General features: G+C 32.9%; 1 protein-coding gene across 2 annotated transcripts in view; it reads right to left on the bottom strand.

Annotated features, from left to right (window-relative positions):
- Window positions 1-7,385: 7,385 nt before the first annotated feature.
- CSMD3 (CUB and Sushi multiple domains 3) overlaps window positions 7,386-21,659 on the bottom strand; it is a 1,062,125-nt gene continuing 1,047,851 nt past the window's right edge. For both annotated transcript variants that reach the window (XM_024739588.1, XM_024739590.1), the window contains 4 exons: window positions 14,382-14,494; window positions 13,394-13,481; window positions 10,999-11,134; window positions 7,386-7,545 (listed from right to left, as the gene is read on the bottom strand). In XM_024739588.1, the coding sequence (XP_024595356.1) occupies window positions 7,386-7,545; window positions 10,999-11,134; window positions 13,394-13,481; window positions 14,382-14,494 (497 nt within the window). The remainder of the gene's footprint in view (window positions 7,546-10,998; window positions 11,135-13,393; window positions 13,482-14,381; window positions 14,495-21,659) is intronic.

The following is a 21,659-nucleotide window of genomic DNA, read 5'->3' as shown; positions in this document are numbered from 1 at the left end:
TTAGTATATTTCACACTTATTAATACTTTGAAAATACTAATTATTTTTCCTCATTCAGTTACTTTTGTGAACTACAATAATTAGTGTGGTAAATTCTTTTTTTTGGCTGTGACTAAAACTCATACTGGCGACGTATCAGAATTTATAAATAAATCTTCTTTGAGTTGCAATGTATTATTCCCTGTCTACAATTTCAGGTATTAAATAAGATATATCAATCAAGATAAATAATTTCATTGAAATGCTTCATTAGCTTACAGAGAAGCCAACCTCTAGACAAATTATAAACCTAAATATTCATGTGCTTATGTGTATCTTCCCAACATGCCAAAGGTGCTGTAGGTCTTTTTCTAAATTATGTTCTAAGAAATGCTGGCAGTCTATGTAATGCTAATAAGTTAGTAAGTGTTCCATGGTTAAATGTTTTTTGAAATATTTCATTTATTTTCTCATCTTCAATATTCAAGATGAACATTAGCATGTTAAATGTTCAGAGAATTTCTAGGAGAAACTTGTTCTATTCAAGAGACAAATGAACTGCTAAAATGTCCTTTAAATAAAGAAACCACTTATTAAATTACCAGAAAATAATATGGTTTCTGCTTCTTTACTGTGCTAAGGAATATTTTAAAGTGTCACTTGATAATGATGCCTTGCACTTAGTTACATGGCACTATTCAAAGTAAAAGTACTTTAAATACATCTTAGTAACAGAAAATGAAATGTAGAAAAAGAAAATAGGTTGGATAGTGTAATTGCTTTAAGGAAAAAGAGATTCATTAACTCCATAAGCTCAAAGGAATGATCCTAAAAAAGAAAAAGACAACTTCTGGTCAGCTATTTTTTAAGGTTTTTCACATCTTAAAATGTTCTGTAAAGTAAAACAAATACTGTTACAGTTATTTGGAGAAGTATTGATTTCCTAAAATATAGAGAATAAAGATAAAAATATTAGCTCAGGTTCTTTTCATTCCTTTAGATACAGTTTTTAGAGAAAGATTACCTTTCAAAGGAAAAACTTACCTATTTGTCCAACATTCTTATTCTGGGCACTTTTGATGCAATTCAAGCAGCAAAACTAAAGTGAAAATACATAGATATTTGATAAACATCTATCATTCAATGGATTTATTAATTTTTCTCACTTTAACTCATTTAAACAGTTTGCTGTGAATGACATTATCCCTTTAGTTCTTAGTTTTTGTTTTGTTTTAGTTTTTTTTTTCGTATTGACAGAGTTGATGTGAGTGAGTCTCCTTAACTCACTTCTAGGTCTGAATACTCTTCTAAGAAAAGTTATCATCAAAGTAAAATCTACTTTTTAAATTTTAAACTAAGTTTTTTTCACTTAAAACTATATTTTTTATAATGTGATTAACATATATGCCTTCCTGGAAAAAAAGTCAAACAAAAGATTGTAATTATTCACACTCCTGATAATTGTGATTATTTGTATTTTATTTCTTTGCTTCAAGACATTTATGTTTATATATGTTTGTATTTGGAATAAAAAGGAAAATGGAAAGAGAAAAAGGGAGTGAGAGAAAGAGTGGTTTTGTTTTAAAAAACTGAAGTCTTCTTCATATGATTAACTTTGAACATGATTTTTAATAATTAGTTATATACGTATGGTAATTTCTAATGCAATCCCAGATCAGTGAATATTTATCCTGCTTATACACTGGTAACTAGTGATATATTTTTCACCATATACAAATAATGTATGATTTGAAAAGTCATGTCAAGTATCTCTCCCTGATTATTTCCTCTGGATAACCTATTGAGCAGAATTACTAGGCAAAAAGAAATACTGATTTCCCTTACCCAATAATAGCATATCTTTAAATATAAATTTGACCCTTGTTTTGTCTAATTGATTTGTATTAAAACTGCAGGTGCTCTATTCTTAAATTAAACTGCAAATGACATTTTATACATAAAGCTGCAATAAAGATCCCGAAGAAAACATATACAGATAAAGTAAAAAGAAAAGCAGAAATTCCCTATTGATACTGTGAATAGCTTATGATCATTTTGTCAATGTCCAAATTTTCCATGACATTAAATTGACCTAATATGCAGTTTTCAATTAACTCCATCAAATTCTGAATATTCTGAAAAATATGTATTGATGCCACATAACCCAAATCACTTCTATACTCCTTAATCTTATTCAGTAGGTTAGTCAAGGACTTGCTTATAATTCCATAGAAGTCAATTTTATTTTTTTTTTCTATTTGTATATTTTTTAAACATCTTATTGGAGTATAATTGCTTTACAACCCTCCCTATCCCACCCCTCTAGGTGGTCACAAATCACCGAGCTGATCTCCCTGTGCTATGCAGCTGCTTCCCACTAGCTATCTATTTTATGTTTGGTAGTGTATATATGTCCATGCCACTCTCACTTTGTCCCAGCTTACCCTTCCCCCTCCCCGTATCCTCAAGTCCATTCTCTAGTAGGAAAAGTCAATTTTAATTAACAGAAAAAGTGAGAGTGAAAGCTTACAGAAAAGAACATAGTTACCACATAGAATTATTATGTGATATCTCCTATATATACTTTAAGAATCTTTTATAGCTTGACAAAACTTTAAGATCCATGTGTTTCTTATACTTTTATTCATCCAATAGCCATTATACTTCATAGTAGAGTAGTATGCACATGTTTAGTGTTAGAAAATATTTGCTGTATCAATAAATTAATTAATGACATTTTACTATTTATACTCACTCTTTCCCATTAGGGATTTCTTCTTAGAAATGTTTCTTCTTTATGTTGTTACTTGGTAACTAAAGTCCAACTTAAGCACTCAATTTTCATTGCCAATAGCTCAAGAGAACAATGTTTTCTTCCCTGTCCCATCACAATGTACTTGCTGTAAATTCTCATCGCTAAAGCAGGGTTCTTAACCTGGTATGCAGATAGAATTTAAAAAATTTGTAAACATGGGTGGGAAAATGCTACACCTTTATCTTCATAGCTCCTTCAAATATAGTATTTCCTTCAGTAAAAAGCTGGGTAAAAATAATCTCTGATTTTGTCATTAATAAAAATCACAGATATTTTATGTCATGTTAAATGTTATGAATATCTCAAAATAGTGCTTATGATACTCTTTGAAATTACAGAATTAGGCCCACTGCTTTTTTAACGTATCAGTAGAGAAGTACATATATATGTATGTATTAGTATCTATATATAAGTATATATATTCATATATATGTAGAATATTTAAAAATATTTTTATACTATTTTACTATCATTAATTTCCTTTATATTTCATTTTATGCATTTAAAAATTTCATCCTAAAAAGGGTGTTACAGACTGGAAAAGTCCTAGTTTAAAAATAAAGAGACTAGGAGCAGTTGCTCAATTGACTTGCTCTATAATAGCTGTGTTAATTTACTCACTGGGATTACAGTGCTATCTTGTGACATTCTCCAGATAACATATTTCTTTCTAATAAGTTCCTTCAGGAGATGTAAAATCTTAACTCAAGGGTATGAAGAAGATACTTACTGAGAAGGAAGGCCTTTTGGTTTATTTTAATTCATACCATGTAGATGGATCTATATTTTTCTCTATGTATCTCACTAGTCCTGCCAAAGCATATGGGTTCATCCCTATTTTCAGAGGTATGCAAATAGTTACAAGCAAGATTTGGATCTTATGAGAGTTTAAGCACAGATTTTTTGTTTTATGCTTGCAACACAACTTATAGCTATGAGTTTGAATGTGTAGAATATACTTCTTTTTCAAGACTAATAAAATTATTACACATGGGAACTTATTAGAAGTTGGGAAAGTATCTGGCAGGTGTTCACTAGTTCTGTTGCTTTGTATACTGAAGAATGAAATCTAATGTCCAGTGGCCATTTCTACTCCCTGGTAACTTTTAAATCTGCTCTTAAATTACTTTAGAATACCAAGCTCATGAAAGTGATGGCAGAAAGACATTTCTCAGACTTTTACACATGTATATCTTCTCAGATCAATATTCCCTTTCCTCCAAAGTCATCCTAAAAAAAAAAAGAAAAAGAAAAAAAGAAGCAAATCAATATTTCTTTCAGCCAAATTTCAAACTGCCCATTCTAAATTATTTCCTAGACTTATGAGCTTCTATAATTTTACAGATGTTCAGTTTACCTTACTTTATACCTATTTTAAATTTATAGATATTTACAGACTAATACTTTGACAGGCAATAGATTCTCTTATTCTCTTTAAGAGAGCATCAGCTAGTTATTTTTATTGACTCCTTTAGCTAATGTTATGGCTTTTTTCCCCTCACTTATAAGTGAAAAGGACATGTAAAGTAAATCTGACCTTTGGTTTATTTCCACAGTCATTTTTATTAGGCTCTGTTATCAAGAGATCCTGGGTGGAACGTATGGTTTTAATGTCCTTAAATATAAGGGAAGCTCAAGAAGCCTCTTTTAAATTACTTCCTTAATTGAAATTTGCTAACAGAGTAGAACTCAAATGTTCTCATCAAAGAAAGAAATTTAAAAAACTATGTACATTTATCAAATCATCGTTATACATTTTAAATATCTTATAATTTTGTTAATTATACTTCAATAAAGCTGGGAAAAGAGAAAAATACAATTACTTCCACTAAAATTGCTGCTTACCTTTGAAAGCATTAAAAAGATAAAGAGAACATAAAGAAAGAGAAATAATAAAAGGCTAAAAAGGATAAGACGTGTAAAAGAGGAAAGAATGTTAAGAAAAACATCAAAAGAAAGAATAATTAAAAAGTTGAAAAATAAAAAGGGAGGAAAAGAAAAAAACACAGGGAGGAGTAAAAATAAAGACAAAGAAGAGAAAATATAGATGTGAAGTGAGTGAAAGGCGGAGGTAATAGAGTTAACCAAGTTAAAACAGTAACTACAATTATATCAAGAAACATTTATTTCTAAAACAAAGTGTAATAAACAGAGATAGACTGTAAAGGCTGGAGTTTGAGGTTTTGAAATATAAAGACTGTATTTTGTGAAAAATAGTTATCTAATAAAATTGAATTTAAATAACTTGTGATTTGAACTTTAGAGAAACTTGATAACTTTCTTGAGTACAAAACTTTACATGTTCCATCTTGGAAAGACAGATTTGTTTGTGCATATTAATTTAATGGAGCAATTCAAAAGCTTATTGGGTTCATACTTATGAAGCATGCTTAACATAAATATCTCTAAGAAAATATACTACAGAAATACTAGAAATCATCAGGTATATCTAAATTTAGATAGTATGCATTATTAAAGTATTTACATTTAATATAAATTCTAAGATGAGGTTCTTATGATACTATTATGTTTACTGGGAATGTACTTACTTTTAACAGTGCTACACTTGGGGAACTACAGAATATAGAGAAGAAAAACACCCATGTGTCATTATTATGTTGTGGACTAAGTATATGTAATATGCAGTTTCAGAACTTTACACCACCAAATAAAGATGGGCTCTTCTTTCCTTTTACTAACCAGTACACTGGCAGACAACTTTGAAAAGAATACACGTTTTACAAAAGCAATTACCCATTTTTATTTTGTTTACATTGCACTGAAAATTTACATCATACTTTTACAAAGTTTTTTTTTCATAAAAATATACTTCTTTACAAAAGTGTATGCATTAATATAAGAGGAGTAGCCAGTTGCAGAAGAAACATTGTTTAAACAAGATCTTAAATGTATTAACCTTAACATTAATGAATGAATCATTGTTATTGCAGTCATTTGAATAAACAAGAATAAATAACTGATGGGATAAAATTTAAAACAGCATCCTGTCAGTAGAGTACAATGTTGAGAAAATTATATGAATTTCCAAAACAATGTATCTCAAAGTAGTTTACAAGAAATTCACTATATGTTGTAGACACAGATCCAAGTAGCGCTCCAGGTGCAATGATTTCTCTTAGGCACTCTGTCTCATGATACAAAAAGTCGAGACTGTTTACAGGTTTATCCATATTTGAAAGGGACAAGAACAAAGTGTTCACACTGGGTACATAATTTACTCTATGAAATAAAACATGCTATAAAAAGAAGACAATGACCTATTAAATCAAAATGCTGGCATTACTGTGATACAGTTGTAAATGAGCCACCAATAACTTGCCAATACATATCTTAATTTGACTATGAAAGAAACCTGTCATATCTGAAAGCTGCTTCTTAAGAATTAGAGTACAGAAATTTTAAAATATATGAAAATTTGGTAAATCCACAACTTTAGGAAATAAATTTATATTGGTGATTTGAAAGTAATTTCTTTTTTTAGTCATTTTGAGTAGGGGCTGGTCCAAAATATATGTTTAACTCATTGTTGACTAAAAGTTAAAAATTTTTAAAACTTAGAATTCTAACTCACTGTTAGATAAAAGTTCAAAATAATGTTAAATAAATTTGAAGGCTCAACTGGAAGGATAAGTAGATATACCATAAACTAAATAAGTAGATTAATAGGTTCTATTTGTTCTTGCAGAAACATTGGAAAGTTTGGTAAAGAATGGTAAGTTTGGTGTCTCAGATAACTGCAAAATTATCTTTATTATAGATAATTTTTGGCAGCTAAAGTGGTTTCTGAGTGACAAAACAGACATGAAGCAAGGAGTTAAACACTATCCCATGGCTCACTGAATAATACTGGTTACAACATAATGAGGGAAATCAGGAGGATAGCACGATGATCTTGCCATTTGCAGAAACTATGACAACCAGTCTACAAAAAGATAGCAATATGATGCTGAAGAACAAAGACCAGAGAGTCAAATCAGAGTGGGCAATCTTATCGCTTCTGTGGCATAAGCTAGTTCATAAACATTTCAGGGCATGACTCAATCTGAAATAACCAGGGAAATAAAGAAAACAATGACTCAATTAATAGGAAGGAACAGCCGATAGAGTGGTGTGAAACACAGACTTATGGGTGTGATGTAGCTCATGACAGTTAAAGAGAAGTCAGTGATCTATTGACTCTTGTAAGTATAGCTCTTATTTTCTACCCTATATCATTTTTTTAACCCAGTCCCTCTAATATAGTTTATAAAGCACAGAAATACTGATAGTGGATGCTCCTCCAATATATGCAAATAAGTTTATGTTTTAGAATAATCTCCTTTTTAAAAAAAGCAAATAAACTGTGAGTAAGCACTCTCAGAGTGCAGCCGATTTTTGTAAAACTCTCCATGGTAAACATGAAGAAGAATTATGTCCAGTTTATGAAAAAACACTCTTCTCTATCATTCCTCGGGAAAAGGTGACCCAGCAAGTCCTGAAAAGTGTGCTTTAATTTGTTTATCAGTGAACTAAATGTGCACTGTTTTGTGTGTCAATTTCCAAGCTTTTGAAGAAGGCAAAGGTTGCCACGTTATACCATTGTGCAGACTGTGTTCAAGTTGGGATCGAACCGTACTGCCTTCCCTTCCACTGACTTCGAGTTGGTGTCATACATGGGATTTTCAAAAGCTGCTTGGCCATTGTTATTTTCATGAACTGAACATCCTGTATACTGTGTTTTGGGTGCAGTCCTGTTGATGAGAACATTGATTAGCTATATGTTAACTTTCTTCAAGAAATAGCAGAGTAGGGCTCAAACACAATGACTCGAGTTATTGTTAATGGATAATGTAACTTGAAAGTATTAATTGAGAAACCATAAACTCAATACAACACATGTGAACATTTTACCTGTCACTTTTAAATCCTGAGTGACTTATTATTTACATACAATATATATTTATAAAGAGCACCAATATGAGTAAGTGTAAATAAATGATATCATGGCTATTCTCATTAATTTTCTTATGAAATAATGTTATCATTATGAAATAGCATGTAAAATATAACTAAATTATGATGCTGATGAATTTTAATCTCATTACTCTTCATTCCTCAAATATTTACTGAGCATCTATTAAGTACTAGGCATGATCCTAGGCATTGGATATATATATATATTTTTTTAAGAAAAACATGAAGTCATCACTCTCATGGAGCTCATATTGTAATGATAGAAAGCAATGAATAAATTAAAAATAATAAAACAAGAAAAATAATAGATAATGAAAACTGTTTTGATAAAAAGGAAAATGGTTTATAGGACAGGAAGTAACTGGGAGCCAGTTTAGGAGAGGTAATAAGGAAAAGCATCTCTAACGAGGCAAAATTTAATCTGAGACTTGAAGGACAATAAGGAGTCGGTTCTGCAGTAATAGGAAGGGGGTTCCAAGAAGAGTAGACATCTAATGCTGATGCCTAATTTGGGAAGATGCTTGGAGTAACCCAGAAACATAACTATTCAGTTGGCTTAAAATTATATACAGTAGAGCAAGTAAATTCAAAATCTCAAAGAAGAAATTACTATCTATACTGATATTCAAGTCATGAAAATAGTTTCCAAAGAGTTACTGATAACTGAACGTTTGCCATTAGTTTATAAAACACATGGAATCTAGGCTGGCTGGTATAAGTTGCTCATCTTGAATTCTTGCTTCATTTTTTTATTTGTCTCCTTTTTGACTAATGTTTATTTCTAGTTTCTCTTTCCCACATCCCACTGCATAATTTGCTGACATTTGTAATGGAACAAAGGCATACTTGCCCTTACCTGTTTCTCAAACCTAATTCCTAAAAAGCCTTTGAAATAAATCTCCTGTTTACCCCAAACACCACAAATTTCAACGATTTATTTTAGTGTAATTTGTATTTGCCGTTATGCGCTTTTACTACCCCTAATGCATTTTCTGAATTTTTCTCCATACTAAAAATTGTTAGGTGATTTGTATGATGACAATATGAAAAAAAACTATCTAAAGCTTCTTTCAAAAGCATCATCTATATATTGTTATATAATATAAATTATATTGATTACAACTTGCTCTTGCCAGGTGCATAATTCTAATGGATCATATTTGTCTCTCTTTTTTCAAACTAGATTCACAATAGAAACAGAAGGAACATCGTTTTCTTCTAATTAGGTAAGGATCATAAATATGTAAAACAATTTCCTTCTGCTAATATTGAGCCACAGCTTTAAGTAAAATAATATCAAGCTTTAGAAAAGTTTACACATCAATGAAAATTAACTTAAAACTAATCATTTCTAAATATAAGAGCAAAATCTATAAAACTCTTAGAAAACATACAAGTTGTATGACCTTGAATTTGGCAATGGTTTCTTAGGTATAACACTAAGCAAAAGTAACAAAAGAAAAAAGAAATAAATTTTACTTAATCAAAATGAAAAACTTGTATATCAAAGAACACTATCAAGAGAGTGGAACTACAACCCACAGAAAGAGAAATATTTGCAAACCATATATCCAAAAAGGCCTAGTATCCGGAATACATAGAGAACTATTATACCTCAACAACAATAAGACAAATAACCCAATTTTAAAAATGGGCAAAATACTTGAATAGGCATTTCTTCAAAGAATGTAGGCAAATGACCAACAGGCACGTGAAAAGATGCTCAATGTCATTAGTAATTAGAAAAATGTAAATTAAAACCACATGAGATACCACTTCACTAGGATGGTTAAATGGAGGAGTACCATATAATCCAGCAATTCCATTCTTGAGTACATACTCAAAAAAACTGAAACATATTCAAACACAACGTGTACACAAATGTGTATAGCAGCACTATTCATAATAGAAAAAACATAGGAACAATCCAAACGTCCATCAGCTGATGAATGGACATATTTAAACACAACACATTCAAACATACAATGCAATATTATTCAGCCATATAAAGGAATAGTATGCAGATATATGGTAAAACATGGATAAAAGTTGAAAACATATTACATTCAAGAAGCCAGATATAAAATGTCACATATTGTATGATTCCATTTATATAAAATATCCAGAAGAGGCAAACCAACAGATAGAAAGCAGATTAGTAGTTGCCTGGGGCAGGGGTGGGAAGAGTAGGGAGTTACTGCTTAGTGGGTACAGTTTCCTTTTGGGGTGATGGACATTGTGAATGTACTAAATGTCACTGAACTGTACACCTACAATGGTTTCAATGATTTTATGTTATGTGTATTTTATCACAATAATAAAAAAGATTAGCATAGCTTGCTTTATAAATAAATTTAGTGATGATTTTTATCATTAATAATATCTTATATTGACAAGGCCTAAACAGCTGCTAATGCACAATTGTTACAAATTTAAATAATATTAAATAAATCATTCTTAGATAATACAGACTGGCATTTATAATAAAAACATCAGTTTTGAGAAAAATACATTACATTTAGATATTCATTCTATTATCTGCATACTTTTTTCTTCTTTTTTTTTTTTTTCGTACTTTTTTTCTTAGTAAGGGATGGTCCCAAATAGTGGAGAATTGCATAGTGAAGCCCCTCACCAGGATGTTGTAATGGATGTAGTGAACAGGGACCAACGAATAATCTATATAGTCATATATGAAATATAACACAAATATAATATATTAACTCCATTATCTTCTAAAAGCAACAGAGATAAATGAGAGGATTAGAGGATTTTATCATCTGTCTCCCTGGGTAAAATCTATCAGTATTTTCAGGTGAAATAAGAGGTTTGGACACAACTTCTTCCTAGTTCTCTAAAAAAATCTGGCAGCAGATATCACCGCTTCAATTTAAACCTTAACTTAGATTTGTATCTCTAAAGTTTCAATATGGATAATGTAAAAATAACCTATACAATTAGCTATGTACCAGGAATTTGACAGGCAAAAAGGAGGAAGGGTTAAGTTGAATGCTTGTGCAACTTAACAGAGCAATTTTAGTTGTGTGTATATTGCTGTGGTGGAGGGAAAGGCAGGGGAAAAAATGGTTTCAACAACCGTGGAAATATTTGGCACACAGAGATTTAAACAACCCAGAAAAAAAATGCAAGTTAGAATTTGAACTAGAGAGTAAAAAGAACATGAAATATAAATTTGGGAAATGCTTTATACTTAAAATCAACAAACTTACCTTTGTTTATAAAGATAAAATCCAAATCCTGCAAATATAAGTGCAAAAAAAGGCACAAGAATAGCAATGGCCACAGAACTACTATTTGTACCATGAGGTTGATTTGAAGAATTTGAACCTTCTGACATATTCAGTCCTATAAAATAAGAAAATAACTTATAAAATCAACCCTACTTTATCACAATTGAGTTTTTAGTTTTGTGAACCAATTAATTTCTCCCTTGCTCAAGATATCTACTTGGAAATATCTGCAAGATGTACTTGGAAATGTACATAGTACAACAAAAATAATTCACAAAACTCCTTCAACTAATTTCCACAATTTTGCACAGTGCCTACTATGTATAAGGTATTTTTCCAGGAAAGGACACAGAATAAAAAATATGCAGAGTCTCTGAACTGAAGAGTTCATACAATTGTGGGAAGAATACAGAGCCACAAATAAGTATATATATCAAGGATGAATTCATGATCAATGTGCTTTAGGAAAGGAAGGAGTAATTCCATCTGGTGGTATGTAAGAATGCTTTCTGGAAGACTTATGAGCTTGACCTTGAAGATCAATAGAACAACAAATAGGGGAGGAAGCAGGACCATCAGAAGCCTAGAAATGGGAAGGTGAGTGGCATATTTAGAGGATGTGACAAGCATTAGGCATGTCTGTGTGGAAAGGACATGTGGTAGGGAATAGGAGGGCAAAATGATACATTATTTGAAAAGGCATAAATATGATTCTAAACAGCCCAAACTTTCCACCCACCTATAGTGAGGAACAACTGGATGTGTTTGGGGGGGAAAAAAAAAGGCTCAGTGATAAGATACAAGATTTAGAACAGCGACTAGGGTGAGATGGACTTGAGGGAGTCTGGTCTGAAAGCAAGAGTAGTTTGAAGATTGCAGGAACATCCTAGATAAAAACGGAAATTAAGATGTGAACTACAGCACTAGGAAAAGCATGAAAAGATAGATTCAGGGGAACTTGTTTGTGTGGATGAAAGGGAGAAGAAGGCATAGGATTTAGTTATGTTCTACTTGGGGCTGAGTAAGTGGTTATGACATTTGCACAGTTAGGAAATGAGAAAAATCAGGTTTGTCAACATGTTGGCACAGTGACTAGGGAAGAGAAAATAAATAACAAGCTCTTTTTTTAGAAAGAAAAGTTCCTTTTCTATAGGTGCTGTTTTAGACATGTAGTGATTGAGATGCTTTAGGGAATATTATATGAAAAAATCTTGCATTCATTTACACAAGTGTGTTAATATACTGTGTTAATAAATGTTTTATCCTGCTTTTAAAACTAACAATTTTGGCAAGACATTATCTGAAATGACATCTTATTAACATTGCTCATTTGGAGAAAACTGATTTCCCTTTTTTTTTGTGGTATGTGGGCCTCTCACTGTTGTGGCCTCTCCCGTTGCAGAGGACAGGCTCCGGACGCGCAGGCTCAGCAGCCACGGCTCACGGGCCCAGCCACTCCGCGGCATGTGGGATCTTCCCGGACCGGGGCACGAACCTGTGTCCCCTGCATAGGCAGGCGGACTCTCAACCACTGCGCCACCAGGGAAGCCTTGATTTGCCTTTTCGATAAATATTCAACTAAGTCATACCTTAGTCCAGGTTAAAAAGTGTTAGTACCTTTTTTATAAATTATTTTTCCAGGGACTCATAAAACTTATGTAAAAGTTCAAAGCAATGGAATTTTTAAGATAAACATCAAGTAGTAGATTTTAGAACATGAATTTATTCTTTATGCATTAATACCACAACATAGTAATGGGAGACAGTACACCTTAGGAAAATTATACACCAAAAGCTATGTTAATAAATACATTCAAATGAGACCATTAAATGTTTATACACATTTTAGAAGAGTTAGAAATAAAAATGACAAAACCCTGTGCCTCCCACCATGGAAAATTTATACATCTGAAGAGCACAAAGTCCCCAAACAGGGCTCACTCCTCAAAGTTATTTTCCCTTTCCAGACACTATGAGTTAAAGTGCCACTACATGTTTTTGGAGCAGTAAGAAAATTGTGACAATATTCAAATTGCAGAGAAGTATTTTCTCATATGATAAAATTATTTAGTTTAATATTTTCTTTCATATCTATATCACTTTTTCTCCTTTTTACTTGCTTGAGGGCAAGGCAGTTTGTCATGTTTATTAGAAATATGCTGAAAAACTAAACATTGTATGGAGCTGGAACACAGAGAAACAATATTCTGAAGAATGCAAATATTTAAAAGGTTATCAAATGTATCAATGTATAGTCCTGACAATGCAAAATTCAAAGTATAGTAAGTGTGTCTAATGTTCAGAATCCATTGTACTTTCTTATGATATCTGGAGTAATAAAAAAACTACATGAAAATGAAAATGAATACATTACCCAGTCTTTGTAGTCCAAATTGCCCATAATCTTTGCCCTGAATAAATCCTTGAAATACATAAGTAGCTCCATCAGGCTCAGCAGAAACCTAAAAGTATTTGTAAGTTTGGTTAAAACTGAAGACTGGCCACAGATATATTTTCCCAGCCTTAGAAAATATTCAGTTTTACTCTGAAATGAATATTATGCAGAATTCCTTTCCCCATATCTTCTACTATGTAAAACACAGAACACTGTGAAAATCTGCCATCATTAAAAAGCAAAATTTAAAATTTCATCTTTAAATAATTATGATACTGGAAAAAAGGGATTTGTTATTAACATAATGATACAGATTTATAGACTTCTTTTAGGCTAAGAAACCTGTTGTCAAGAAAAAGGGCAATGATATGATGAAACAGAATGAGGCAAATGGTCAATTAAATTTAAAATATAATAATACTGTTCTTTGTAGATTAGATTACTGTTCGACATATATGCACCCCTTTCCCCCCACTCCCCATCAACCTTCATGGAAAGAGTATACTTTCTACCTCACTGAGTTGGATTTGGTCCTGTGACTTGATTTGGTCAGTGGAATGTGGGTGGAATTGACAATTGGTCAGTTCCAAGCTTAGGACTTAAGAGGCATGTTTCCCATTATAAGTGAAAGAAGCCAGTCACAAAAGACCACGTATTGTATGACTCCATAAATATGAAAGCCTAGAACAGGGAAATCTAAAGAGACAGAAAATAGAGTTGTGGTAGCTTGGGGTTGTGGGGGTGATGAGGGGTAGATGGGTGATAGCTACAGGGTATGAAGTTTCTTTTTGAGGTGATGGAAATATTCTAAAATCAACTGTGGTGATGGCTACATATCTGTAAATATATGTGTGTGTGTTTAATTAGCTCAATTTAGAAAATTAGATTTTTCTGGAATTTTAATGACAAACCAAAGCATAAATTTGTTATTAAAATTAGCAGCAGACTTTTAAAGAACTATACTTACAAAGCCATCCATGGCCCAATTTTCCTCCTTCATTTTCTTCACAGAAGCTTGAGCTGGTACTTTAATAAGATAGATGTGTAATATTAGGCGAGCTTCTTGGCTTTTATATACTCCTGTAAAATGTAAGGGCATTTAGTCTATTAATTTTGCAAACAGTTCTGCTTTACTTTACTATCTATAACTACTTAAATATATCATAAATGCATGTGATAGAAAAGAAATAAAACATGACCAAGTCAAGGCCACCTTCACCCATAATGCTTTTCACAAATCCTGCAATATATATTGATCTCTCTTTAGCTGAAATTTTCAACTGAAATCTTAACTGTGGGGTTTAAATTACCTATGCTATTAAAATTAAATATTACTGTTCTTAATAACATCATTCCAAGATTATTGTAAACAAAATGATTTCTTCCCCCAAACAAATTTAAAATCTTCAAGGATATGAATCAAATGTTAAAATTCCAGATATTTTCCTTAATAATAAGTTAGGTGCCAACTCTGAGAAAAAGAGTATTCGAGGTGCTATTGGCACCACAAAGATGAATATGTTGTTCCTATCTAAAAATAGGATGCTTAGGTGAATTTCTGATGAAATAGGAGATATAATGATAGAGATAGAGAATATGATGAATTAAAAGAAGAGAGAAGGATCATTTCACACTGGAGTGCTTAGGAAATACTTATTAAGAAAAAAGAGCATTTGAGCTGGATCTCAAAAATCAAGTAGAATTTTTAATTCAAGAAGGTAAATATAGTAATGGCATAAAGGAGAGAAGCAAGATGACTACAATTTTTTTTTTTTTTTTCCTGAACGGGAGTATTCCAAGAGTAGGAATAAGCTGGAATGTAAATGTGTTTAGGTGAATGATAGAATATAAGTTTCTAAGTAAAAATTTTGTGATTAACTGATGATTGAAATTTGACTCATTACTTCATTCACTTAATATTTCACCTATGTAATAAGGTATCATAAAAATTAGCTGGGAATACAACTATAATGATGCATAGATCTTGACCTAAAGTAAATTACAATTAATAGGGAAAACATACAAACGTAACCAAAATTACTGGGAAAATGTTATAATGAACTTTATGGAGACAAGGATAGAAAGTTAGTCTAACTATTTATGTTTGTTTATCTATATTTGTAGAAATTTGTTTTAAAATTTTTCTAAATTAGAATATACATTTAGTGCTAACTCTCTTACACAAGGAAAATAAAAATTTATGTTTCAAAATTAAGTAAATCAGTAGTAACATATTCCATTCGTTCATATAAAGCTTCTTTCAATTTATATCATGTAATTGTGTATATTTTAAAAATTAAAATACATATTAACTTCTAATACCTTTACTTTGGGTTTAAGGTAGGTTCATTCAACAATACAAAATGAAGCTTTATAGTTCTTATAAAATTTACAAAATCAACAGATATAATTTTATTTTCTATTTTATTTATACCACAAATTATTCCATTATTAATAATTGTATGGGATATATACATTGCCAAGAAATTTAAAAATACATATTTCATATTTTCAATATCAATACTTTTAAAATGTATTTTTAAATGAGAGCAATAATTCAAATTCATTGTGGCCCATTTTGTTCCAGATGCATTTCTTTTTTTTTTTTCTAAACATCTTTATTGGACTATAATTGCTTTACAATGGTGTGTTAGCTTCTGTTTATAACAGAGTGAATCAGTTATACATATACATATATCCCCATATCTCCTCCCTCTTATGTCTCCCTTCCATCCTCCCTATCCCACCCCTCCAGCTGGTCACAAAGCACCGAGCTGATCTCCCTGTGCTATGTGGCTGCTTCCCACTAGCTACCTATTTTACATTTGGTAGTATATATAAGTCCATGCCACTCGCTCACTTTGTCCCAGCTTAGCCTTCCCCTCCCCGTGTTCTCAAGTCCATTCTCTACATCTGTGTCTTTATTCCTGTCCTGCCCCTAGGTTCTTCAGAAAAAAAAAATTTTTTTTTTAGATTCCATATATGTGTGTTAGCATACAGTACTTGTTTTTCTCTTTCTGACTTACTTCACTCTGTATGACAGACTCTAGGTCCATCCACCTCACTACAAATAACTCAATTTCGTTTCTTTTTATGGCTGAGCAATATTCCATTGTATATATGTGCCACGTCTTTATCCATTCCTCTGTCAAAGGACACCTAGGTCGCTTCCATGTCCTGGCTATTGTAAATAGAGCTGCAATGAACATTTTGGTACATGACTCTTTTTGAATTATGGTTTTCTCAGGGTATATGCCCAGTAGTGGGATTTCTGGGTCATATGGTAGTTCTAATTTTAATTTTTTGAGGAACTTCTGTACTGTTCTGCATAGTGGCTGTATCAATTTACATTCCCACCAACAGTGCAAGAGGGTTCCCTTTTCTCCACACCCTCTCCAGCATTTCCTGTTTGTAGATTTTTTGATGATGGCCACTCTGACCGGTGTGAGATGACACCTCATTGTAGTTTTGATTTACATTTCTCTAATGATTAGTGATATTGAGCATCCTTTCATGTGTTTGTTAGCAATCTGTATATCTTCTTTGGAGAAATGTCTGTTTAGGTGTTCTGCCCATTTTTGGATTGGGTTGTTTGTGTTTTTGATATTGAGCTGCTTATAAATTTTGGAGATTAATCCTTTGTCAGTTGCTTGATCTGCAAATATTTTTTCCCATTCTGAGGGCTGTCTTTTCGTCTTGTTTATGGTTTCCTTTGCTGTGAAAAGTTTTTAAGTTTCATTAGGTTCCATTTGTTTATGTTTGTTTTTATTTCCATTTCTCTAGGAGGTGGGTCAAAAAGGATCTTGCTGTGATTTATCTCAGAGTGTTCTGCTTATGTTTTCCTCTGAGTTTTATAGTGTCTGCACATTTAGGTCTTTAATCCTTTTTGAGTTTATTTTTGTGTATGGTGTTAGGGAGTGTTCTAATTTCATTCTTTTACATGTAGTTGTCCAGTTTTCCCAGCACCTTTTATTGAACAGTTTTTTCTACATTGTATATTCTTGACTCCTTTATCAAAGATAAGGTGACCATATGTGTGTGGGTTTATCTCTGGGCTTTCTATCCTGTTCCGTTGATCTATATTTCTTTTTTTGTTCCAGTCCCATACTGTCTTGATTACTGTAGCTTTCTGGTATAGTCTGAAGTCAGGGAGCCTGATTAATCCAGCTCCGTTTTTCTTTCTCAAGATTGCTTTGGCTATTCGTGGTCTTTTGTGTCTCCATACAAATTGTGAAATTTTTTTGTTCTAGTTCCGTGAAAAATGCCATTGGTAGTTTGACAGGGATTGCACTGAATCTGTAGATTGCTTTGGGTAGTATAGTCATTTTCACAATGTTGATTCTTCCAATCCAAGAACATGGTATATCTCTCCATCTGTTTGTATCACCTTTAATTTCTTTCATCAGTGTCCTATAGTTTTCTGCCTACAGGTCTTTTGTCTCCTCAGGTAGGTTTATTCCTAGGTATTTTATTCTTTTTGTTGCCATGGTAAATGGGAGTGTTTCCTTAATCTCTCTTTCAGATTTTTCATCATTAGTGTATAGGAATGCAAGAGATTTTTGTGCCTTAAATTTGTATCCTGCTACTTTGCCAAATTCAGTTGATTAACTCTAGTAGTTTTCTAGGCAGACTCTCAACCACTGCACCACCAGGGAAGCCCCTGTCCTTCTTCCTTTCTGATTTGGATTTCTTTTATTTCTTTTTCTTCTCTGATTGCTGTGTCTAGGACTTCCAAGACTTTGTTGAATACCAGTGGTGACAGTGGACATCCTTGTCTTGTTCCTGATCTTAGAAGAACTGCTTTCAGTTTTTCACCATTGAGAATGATGTTGGCTGTGGGTTTGTCATATATGGCCTTTATTATGTTGAGGTAAGTTCCCTCTATGACTACTTTTTAGAGTGTTTTTATCATAAATGGGTGTTGAGCTTTGTCAAAAGCTTTTTCTGCATCTCCTGAGATGATCATGTGGTTTTTCTCCTTCAATTTGTAAATATGATGTATCACATTGATTGATTTGTGTATATTGAAGAACGCTTGCATTCCTGGGATAAACCGCACTTGATCATGGTATACGATCCTTTTAATGTACTGTTGGATTCTGTTTCCTAGTATTTTGTTGAGGATTTTTGTATCTATATTCATCAGTTATATTGGACTGTAGTTTTCTTGCTTTGTGACATCTTTTTCTGGTTTTGGTTATCAGGGTGATGGAGGCCTCATAGAATGAGTGTTCCTCCCTCTGCTATATTTTGCAAGAATTTGTGAAGGGTACCTGTTAGCTCTTCTCTAAATTGTTCATAGTATTCACCTGTGAAGCCATCTGGTCCTGAGCTTATGTTTGTTGGAAGATTTTTAATCACAATCTCAATTTCAGTGCTTGTGATAGGTCTGTTTATATCTTCTCTTTCTTCTTGGTTCAGTCTCAGAAGGTTGTGCTTTTCTAAGAATTTATCCAATTCTTCCAGCTTTTCCAGTTTATTGGCATATAGTTGCTTGTAGTAATCTCTCATGAACCTTTGTATTTATGCATTGTCAGTTGTTACTTCTCCTTTTTCATTTCTAATTCTATTGATTTGCATCTTCTCCCTTTTTTTCTTGATGAGTCTGGCTAATGGTTTATCAATTTTATTTATCTTCTCAAAGAACCATCTTTTAGTTTTATTGATCTTTGCTATTGTTTCCTTCATTTCTCTTTCCTTTATTTCTGATCTGATCTTTATGATTTCTTTCCCTCTGCTAACTTCGGGGTTTTTTTGTTCTTCTTTCTCTAATTGCTTTAGGTGTAAGGTTAGGTTGTTTATTTGAGATGTTTCTTGTTTCTTGAGGTAGGATTGTATTGCTATAACCTTCCCTCTTAGAACTGCTTTTGCTACATCTCATAGGTTTTGGGTTGTCATGTTTTCATTGTCATTTGTTTCTAGGTATTTTTTGATTTCCCCTTTGATTTCATCATTGATCTCTTGGTTATTAAGTAGTGTATTGTTTAGCCTCTATGTGTTTGTATTTTTTATAGTTTTCCTGTAATTGATATCTAGTCTCATAGCGCTGTGGTCAGAAAAGATACTTGATACAATTTCAATTTTCTTAAATTTACCAAGGCTTGATTTGTGACCCAATATATGCTCTATCCTGGAGAGTGTCCCATGAGCACTTGAGAAGAAAGTGTATTCTGTTGTTTTTGGATGGAATGTCCTATAAATATCAATTAAGTCCATCTAGTTTAATGTATTATTTAAAGCTTGTGTTTCCTTATTTATTTTCATTTTGGATGATCTGTCCATTGGTGAAAGTGGGGTGTTAAAGTCCCCTACTATGATTGTGTTACTGTCGATTTCCCCTTTTATGGCTGTTATATTTTGCCTTATGTATTGAGATGCTCATATGTTGGGTGCATAAATATTTACAATCGTTATATCATCTTCTTGAATTGATTCCTTGATAATTATGTAGCATCCTTCTTTGTCTCTTCTAATAGTCTTTATTTTAAAATCTATTTTGTCTCATATGAGAATTGCTACTCCAGCTTTCTTTTGATTTCCATTTGCATGGAATATCTTTTTCCACCCCGTCACTTTCAGTCTGTTTGTGTCCCTAGGTCTGAAGTGGGTCTCTTGTAGACAGCATATATATGGGTCTTGTTTTTGTATCCATTCAGTCAGTCTATGTCTTTTGGTGGGAGCATTTAATCCTTTTACATTTAAGGTAATTATCGATATGTATGTTCCTATTACCATTTTCTTAATTGTTTTGGGTTTGTTATTGTACGCCTTTTCCTTCTCTTGCGTTTCCTGCCTAGAGAGATTCCTTTAGCATTTGTTGCAAAGCTGGGTTGGTGGTGCTGAATTCTCTTAGCTTTTGCTTGTCTGTAAAGCTTTTAATTTCTCTGTCACATGTGAATGGGATCCTTGCTGGGTAGAGTAATCTTGATTGTACGTTTTTCTCTTTCATCACTTTAAATATGTCCTGCCACTCCCTGCTGGCTTGCAGAGCTTCTGCTGAAAAATCAGCTGTTAACCTTATGGGGATTCCCTTGTGTGTTACTTGTTGCTTTTCCCTTGCTGCTTTTAATATTTGTTCTTTGTATTTAATTTTTGATAGTTTGATTAATATGTGTCTTGGCGTGTTTCTCCTTGGATTTATCCTGTATGGGACTGTCTGTGCTTGCTGGACTTGATTAACTAGTTCCTTTCCCATATTAAGGTGGTTTTCAACTATAATCTCTTCAAATATTTTCTCAGTTCCTTTCTTTTTCTCTTCTTCATCTGGGGCCCCTGTAATTCAAATGTTGGTGCATTTAATGTTGTTCTAGAGGTCTTTGAGACTGTCCTCAATTCTTTTCATTCTTTTTTCTTTATTCTGCTCTGTGGTAGTTATTTCCACTATTTTATCCTCCAGGTCACTTATCCATTCTTCTGCCTCAGTTATTCTGCTATTGATCCCTTCTAGAGAATTTTTAATTTCATTTATTGTGCTGTTCATCTCTTTTTATTTGCTCTTTAGTTCTTCTAGGTCCTTGTTAAACGTTTCTTGTATTTTCTCCATTCTACTTCAAAGATTTTGGATCATCTTTACTGTCATTACTCTGAATTCTTTTTTGGGTACACTGCCTATTTCCTCTTCATTTGTTTGGTCTGGTGAGTTTTTACCTTATTCCTTCATCTGCTGTGTGTTTCTCTGTCTTCTCATTTTGCATAACTTACTGTGTTTGGGCTCTCCTTTTCACAGGCTGTAGGTTTGTAGTTCCCGTTGTTTCTGTTGTCTGCCCCCATTGGCTAAGGTTGGTTCAGTGGAGGGGAGGGGTGCCTGTGTTCTGGTGGATGAGACTGGATCTTGTCTTTCTGGTGGGCAGGACCCCAACCAGTGGTGTGTTTTGGGGTGTCTGTGAACTTATTATGATTTTAGGCAGCCTCTCTGCTAATGGGTGGGATTGTGTTCCTGTCTTGCTAGTTGTTTGACATACGGTGTCCAGCACTGTAGCTTGCTGGTTGTTGAGTGGAGCCAGGTCTTAGCATTGAGATGGGGATCTCTGGGAGAGCTTTCACCATTTGGTATTATGTGGAGCTGGGAGATCTCTGGTGGACCAGTGTCCTGAACTCAGCTCTGCCACCTCAAAGGCACAGGCCTGACACTCAGCTGGAGCACCAAGACCCCGTCAGCCACACAGCAGATCAGCAGAAGTTTAAAAGCTTGACAGTATCCTCTGTTGTTAAGGGTGTGGAGATACAGTCTCTATTTTACATTGCT

This window comes from Neophocaena asiaeorientalis, unplaced genomic scaffold (genome assembly GCF_003031525.2).
Source record: "Neophocaena asiaeorientalis asiaeorientalis breed wild unplaced genomic scaffold, Neophocaena_asiaeorientalis_V1.1 scaffold533, whole genome shotgun sequence".
Lineage (NCBI taxonomy): Eukaryota > Metazoa > Chordata > Mammalia > Artiodactyla > Phocoenidae > Neophocaena > Neophocaena asiaeorientalis.
This window is presented reverse-complemented; position numbering and strand designations above follow the sequence as displayed.